Source organism: Cebidichthys violaceus, unplaced genomic scaffold, assembly GCF_023349555.1.
Source record: "Cebidichthys violaceus isolate CVI_PGR_0920_01 unplaced genomic scaffold, fCebVio1.0.p SCAF_22, whole genome shotgun sequence".
Classification (NCBI taxonomy): Eukaryota; Metazoa; Chordata; class Actinopteri; order Perciformes; family Stichaeidae; genus Cebidichthys; species Cebidichthys violaceus.
This window is the reverse complement of record NW_027176395.1, coordinates 1680825-1688350: the sequence shown is the minus strand read 5'-3', so window position 1 is coordinate 1688350 and position 7526 is coordinate 1680825. Positions and strand designations below refer to the sequence as shown.

The 7526-nt window shown below is 46.1% G+C and overlaps 1 protein-coding gene across 1 annotated transcript in view; it reads right to left on the bottom strand.

Annotated features, from left to right (window-relative positions):
* Positions 1-657, bottom strand: part of atrn (attractin) — a 104031-nt gene extending 103374 nt beyond the window's left edge. Inside the window, exon 1 of the mRNA XM_068718130.1 lies at positions 617-657. Coding sequence (XP_068574231.1) covers positions 617-657 — 41 coding nt within the window. The remainder of the gene's footprint in view (positions 1-616) is intronic.
* Positions 658-7526: the final 6869 nt, after the last annotated feature.

The following is a 7526-nucleotide window of genomic DNA, read 5'->3' as shown; positions in this document are numbered from 1 at the left end:
ATCCATCGTCCAGTTAACCGCATGTAAAACTTGCTAAACTCCATCTGTGACTCTGTGGGAGAGGGGCGGGGCGGACCTCTCTGCCTCTGCACCAGTCGGCTGAAAACAGAAGGAATCAGTAGCACAGCAGCGAGGGCCGGTGGGCTCTGCAGGGGGACCGACGCTCGGCGGGGCCTTTCATAGAGGTCAGCCTTCAGAGAGCGTCAGAGAGACGCCAGAGGATGGATGACGTGGACCAACACGAGAGACGACACAAGAGAGCTGTGAACCTGAAAACACCCCAAAAAAAAGTCACTCTGAGGCCTCAGAGGAAAGATACCGACATGTACACACGCTACACCCCTGGTCAGGAGTCGACATCTTGAATGATTCAAATAATTGGGAATATGAATAATTGACTGATCTTTGCTGATCTCAATAAAGACGAGCAGGAAGTTCAGTTAGTTGGCAAAGAGTTACACCATAACTGCATTAGAGGGTTTTTTGGGGGGGGGAAGTGAAGATGCACTGCAGAGCAAACTGTGGCTCATAACTGAGATCCTCCTCAAGAACAAATTAAAGTCATCAGATGATCCAGGCAGATCTAATCAAAAGTACAGTGGCGTGTTTCTGTGACCTCTTGGTGCCAATAGGCATGAAGCTGACCTTTGTGGCCATGATCTGATAATCTGATACGTTCCACGGTTCAGCCTCACGGCAACATCCGGGCGAACATTAAGAGCCATACTTATGGCCAACTGGGAATCCCCGCTGGAGGGCCGGACGTGAAGGAGGCGCGTTCTGTGCGACGGTGAACCGGACAAAAGGAGCTCTTCACATATAGAATTGACATTTTACGGTTAATGGGGGTTCTGAGAATCTACGACAAAAGTCAACTCCAGACAGATTTACCATTAACTCAAAACATGGTGGCATTGGCTGATCTCAGGGGTGGATTTCTGCTGAAAAGATTACAGTGGGCCTAGATTTTGAGGAGGTCAATGCGTCTCCATCGAGGAGCTGAAGTGCGCCGTTTAATTCCAGCCCGGAGAGCTTTGCTGCATGCTGTTCTCCATCTCCGTCTGTCCACACATTCCCTATCAACTGTGTAATAAGAGGCAGAAAAACGCCCTGAAAACAAGAACACGTTCAACATATCCTCAGAGGAAAAACTAAATCTGATGTTCACGCCATAAAAACAACAAAAACACACAGTCTGTTTCTCCCCCCCCCCCCTCCCCCCCCCCTCTCCTCCTTCATGTTGATTTTGGCCCTCACGGCTCTAGCCGGGTCTCCGTCTTGGCCGGACCCTGCCACAGAAGGCTGCTTTTTTTACCAGCATTCAGCCGGCGTTGTATGGCAGCATTGTGCGTATGCTAAACACGGCCTCAGAAAACCATCGGGCCCTTTGAGCGCGCTCACAAAACAACACGGCGCCGATTCCAGGCCGATGTGGCACCGCAGAACGTCTACCGTTACATTTAATGATAATCAGCGCCACGGATCACGCTGCAGAGTCAGAGCCCGGCTGTGTTATTAGTGGAGTTCAGGGTCAGACTATCAGTCCTCCAGCAGACGAGCAGCACGGCGTCTACAGCAGAGCTCTAGAACAGACAACAGAGAACTACATGCTGCTACTGAGAAGCAGCTGGAAGAGGAGACAAACCCAAAAGTTCAACTTTAATAATCCCCTCAGAGACTTGAGAGACCAACTCGAGCGCTAAGGGCCGGTGTGTCGGTCAGCGAGTGCAGGAGTGGATACCTAATGGTTGGAACACTGGGCCATTTTTTGTTTTTAATGAGCGATTATTGTCGAGTTTAGAAGTTCACGCTACGCGTTTCCACAGCCCAGGGTGATTCTGAACAGATTTTTGTCTGAGCAGCAGTCCGTGAAGACGGATATTCAGTTTACGGTGATGCGAAATGAAACGACGCATCCTCACATTGGAGAAGCTGGACCCTGAAAGATGAATACATCATCAAAATTGTTTTAATCATTAATCGACACTGAAGAAACCAGCAAGAGTAGGCTAGATGATTCATCCCCCCCAAAAAACATAGATCCAGCCTCGCGTTTCCAACTCTTCAAACGTAAAGACGCCGAGTCGTCAACGCCGACAGCCCTTCGGGCCTCCCTCCAAAGCCACGCCCCCGAAATGACCAGCGTTGAACGTAAACAACAAACATGGCTGCCGTTGGTCTACTCACAGCTGTTACACGCTGGCAGCCCGGCGAAGGTAAAGTGTGACAAATACATTTGTGCCGAATTAATTGATTGAATATATAGTGGGTGGGTCGGATCATTTTCACATCGTTATTCTCATTTTGTTTAAAAAAAAAATAATATGATTATGGTGTGATTTTTGCAAGGGATCTGAACAAACAAAGTCTGTAGATTCCAGACGTGTCGGGTACTGACTGACGAGTCAACGACTGAATTTCGTTGTATAATTTTACGACGACAATAAACATCCTTATCTCCGCAGATACACACTTTACACACATTACACACTTTACACACATTACGCAGCACTTAGTGGTTCAGCTTCTTGCTCAAAGACACTTGGACATGTAGGAAAGGAGAAGCCGGAATAGATCCACCAACCCTCCAATGAATGACCGAACCGCTCTCCAACCGGCTGAGCCACAACGAGCACAACTCTGACAATTCAATGAACTACAAATGTCTACAAAACATTTGTAGTTTCCAGCTCGTCGTCTCACCGCCGTCGTTCTGCAGCGTTAAGACGCTCAGCAGCCGTTCAGACTCTGTTCTACCTGGTCCAGATACGCTCAGCAATCGGCCGCACTGATGTGCAAACAGATCCGGCTTCCCTTTCTTTGACCATGACCGATTTCATGAGGATGCATAACGCAGCATGCCCACCCACCACCACCACCAGCACCACCAGCACCACCACCAGCTCTGCGGCTCTACGACCTGCTGGGCCGGCAATAAGCTGAGACAGCAGGACAAGAGAATATCAAATTAATTTAAAAAAAAGAAAAGGAGAATCGGTCAGGATCTCCTAAAAGACACAACCCTGATGGACACATTTCAGCTGCACAGACATGCCAGCTCATCACAATGTTGGAACAGGATCAGCTTGCTTACAACCCAAAAAAAATCCCAGCATGAAGTATAAGATTTCTATTTGAGCTTGAATTTGACTCACTCAAGTCAAAAAAAGAAGGAAAAAAAAGCAGTTTTTCTTATTAGATGCTTGTTTGTGTCACTAGAAGGGTAGAGTCAGGCGTGAACTGACCCACGGTGTAATCATCACTGACTTTGTCTAAACGATAGTGCTGTCATCAGGCACCGCGGACCATTATCCTCACCACTAACACACACACACACACACACACACACACACACTCCGGTAACGTGAAGTGACACTTTAATGAAGCGCAGAGGACGAGATGTGCGGCAGCGACGGCGGCCCGACTGTTCTTATCGACGTTTGACACCTTTTCATGGCCTGTAGTGTCGCCGTGCTTCCTCTAAATAACGAGGTGAGGGCCTGGACAGGAAGCAAACGTAGGTGTGAAGCAGAGAGAGAGAGAGAGAGAGAGAGAGAGAGAGAGAGAGAGAGAGAGAGAGAGAGAGAGAAGGGATTTATTATTGGTTTTTATTAAGTCCTCCCCACCTCTTTCCACGAGTTCCACCAACAGACACCAGCTGGCTCGGCTGTGAAGTGTCCCTGTCCCCCGTCCCCCGTCCCCCCCATGCTTTGACCCCCTCCGAGCTGCTGCTGTTATCTGAACACGTCAGCGGGGCCTTCACTGGACGACACACACAGACCCAGGTCTGAACCAGAGCTGGTCAACGCTTCTCCGCTCATGTCTCCCAGCAGCCGTCGTGGTTCTTACAGTTACAAAACGACACGCGTGTTTCTGGCTTAACGCAACTGGGAACAAACACCTGGCTGGGATGCATGACAGCATCGAATAGAAAGGGTTCGAGTGCATGACTTCCAAAAATGATGAAGTGGTTAATCAATTAGTCAATAGAAGGGAAAATAACAATTCTGACCATCATTTAAATATGTTTTTTTTTTGCTTGTTTCTTGTCATTTTTAGATGAACACCTTTGGGTTTAAAGCTGCTGGTCGGACAAAACGAGCATTCAGATGACAGATCCTCTGGGATATTGTATGTGGGAATACATCACAACGTGTCTAGATATAGGAAATAAACCCCAGCACTACTATGGTTAATGTAGTTCCTTCACACTCAGGGACGTGTATAGTAGTACAGTATAGTACAGTGGGGTGATGACTGAAGACAAGATGAAGACACCCGTGAAGACTTAAGACACTGAAGCTCAGTAATGGTCAACTGTAAGCCACTTATACCTCATCATGGGCATCCGAATGACACAGTTGCACTATGTTGCATGTATAAAAACGTGAAGATACTGTATTTGAACCAGGAGAAGTGTAGTACAAGCAGTAGTAGTAGTAGTAGTAGTAGTAGTAGTAGTAGTAGTAGTAGTAGTGCCTCAGGTGAGCACTGCTCGGCATCTCTTCTCTATCAAACGTTAGGGCCACACAGTAAAGCGGACGTAGACGACATAACCCCACCACGTCTTTAAGTGATAACAGCATGCTCTGTATTCTGCCGGTGCGTTCACGGTACCTGAATCTCCCTCCGCAGTGCTGGCATTGGTCCCCAACCCAGCCGGGGACGCACACACAGTTGCCGGTGGCTGCGTTGCACTGGCCGTTCATACAGGGTTTGTCGCACTCCTTCGCCTCGGCGGCGCCGGAGAGCAGCCCGACAACCGAGAGCAGGAGCGCGGTGGTCGGCATCAGCAGGCTCCGGCTCCGGTTCCGGCCAGAGCCGAAGCAGGCCCGCCGCGTCGCCGCGTCCATTTCTCTGCACAAAAAGATGGCTGCTTTGAGGCAAAAGCGCTCCGCTGCTTCGGGGGGGTAGACAGCGACTCACCGAGCGAGCTGCAGGTTTATGTTGTGGGTCACGTTTATCGGGCGTTTAGGGTACGGTTCTCCCCCCCCCCCACCCCCCGGTGGTTACGGTTAGCGTGTCTTCGTTGAGGCTTGTCTTCCGCTGGATACTTGGTTTACATCTTTCCAGTGGTTCCGTTTCCCAGCGCCGCACCGAGCCGCATATTGACATCCAGAAGTGACGTTATGGCAGCGGAAATGCGCAACCGGGGGAGTGGTGGGGGGGGGGGGGGGGGGGGGGGGGGGGCGAAGCGCGCAAGACTTTAAACTTTTATTTTGATAGCAGAAGCCCCGCCCCTTTACATGCGAGCTTGTCATTTTCTTTTCAGTAATATTTTCTCATAAATGGCGTCTTTCATCGCTTATTCTGTTAATATGAAACATGAATCTGGGATTGTTTTGTGATTATTTTAATATTAAAAAAGGTAAAAAAATATTTTATGAGCATTTACACTATAATGCTTTGACACCACGCATTATTTGTGAAGCAGTAGTTATTGAATGCAAATAACTTCTTGATTTAAGTATTAAGAAGTTTCACTAAATAGTCACAACTCAAGGTCCACTTACTATTTATCTTCTCAGGGCTTTCAACCGCACCTTCTCAGGGACTTCATCAGCGAAAAGAGAAGTATTCAACAGTTTATCGATAAGCTGCCAATTTAATTATGTCCAACTCCATCCCCTGATGAAGACCATGAGATGTGCTTGAAAGTTGTTTTTTTTAAAAGCTAGTAAGTGGTTAAGTTTAAGATTAAGGAATAACTTAATCCCCTGTGAGTGTGCAGGCCCTTTAATCATTTTATTGACATATAAAAGGTGTGCTTTTCTGCCTTAATTTCATGTGTATGAATTTTTGCATGTAGTTGGCTACATGCTTCAAAATGTGTGGCATTTTTCTAGGACATAATTTCACAAAAATAGATATTTTGTTATAGTTTCATAATGTTTTGAGGGTCTTTCTCGTCTAATCTTTCCCAGGTTTATTTCAGTATTGCTTGTCATTAAACTACCGCTTCTGTTCGCTGTACAAACACAGCTTGACATACAAATATTACATATCCACATACAGCAATTTTTAAGTCACACCAAACCAGTGTAAATTATTCATAGGACTGATATTTCTGTTTTTTTTGTTTTTTTTGATGAAAGCCATAACTTTGGTGGTTAATAGTAAAATCCAGAACGATCAAACTGCCCAACATCAACCCACAGACTGCACACCAAGGACACACAACTGTACAAACGGTATAGAACGGTTTATTAAATTTAGACTTGTAAGAAGTCATCATATTCCAACGCGCTCCATCACAGGAAGAGCATTGATAATAACACCAACCCCCAGAAGGATTGATCACGGCATCAAAACATAAATAAAGCAAATGAACATATTTACAATTCAACATGGACAAGAGAATGAGGGGCTTTGTGCACAAAAACAGGCAACTACATATCCAGAGGCGTCGGAGATCGATGATTATTTAAATTCAACGGTCCTCAGGAAGAGACACCCGGACGGCAGGAGTGAAAGGAGGACAAACACATTTTAACAAAGCAAGAAAAACCTACAGTATGATCACATTTGTATTGGTTTTGAGCGAAAAGAAGAAAATCTCTAGATCCTTATATAATACACTATTGTCAATAATGCTGTTTTAAGTTTTAATGGAACGAGCTGACAAGCTATTTACTACTGTGGGTGAGTTAAGTAGTGAACGTTTCCTTCCTTCCTGTTCTAAATCCTCCACAAAACAAGTCCTCAGATCACATTTCTTTAAGAAACTGACTTCTAGAAAATAGACAACAAATAGTTCCAAATTCATTTCAGCCAGCTTTGTGGGAGAGACGGAATCATCCTGGATCCATTGTTGAATTCCTTTGACAAAATTATTCATTAATTCAACAAAACAGTGGTACATGGTCAACACTTAACAGTACCCACATACTACTGTTCACAAAGCAACTTTTGTCTGAATTTGCGGCGCGTGTTTTTCACATTTCCCCCTCCCGACTTGAGGATTTGCCATTTATGGAACTACTTTTCCGGTTTCCCACTCTTATTCGTGGTGGAAGTACAGTCTGGCTTTAAACTCTGAGCAGAGAACCGATCACGTTACAAGAAGAAGAGTGACTCGTCTTCAGCGAGCCGAGTGAACGGATGAACCGACATCGGTTTGACTTCTTGTATTGAAACGCGGTCGAGACTTTACAGTAATCCAAAAACCCTGCAGAATAATCAAAAAAAACTACGCTTATTAAAAAAAAAAAAAAAAAAAAAAAAGAGAGAAGAAGATTCTTAGAAAAGTACAATCATTGAAAGCACATAACAATTAGCAGTTTGTGTGTGTGTGACGTTACAAACGGGTCATGTGACTCTCCCAGTCTTATGTACATTAAACGATGCTTTCGTTGGATCACATGACCAACATCAGGTCCGGGTCCCCAGTAGACGACGCAGAGGGGATAAAACAGGATCATCTCTCTCGACTAAATGCTAGTTCTCCTCTTCACGGGGAGGCCTGCACACCTCAGTGTTTCCTTCACCGGGAACACCAGCGGGGTTGGCACAACCCCCCCCCCCCC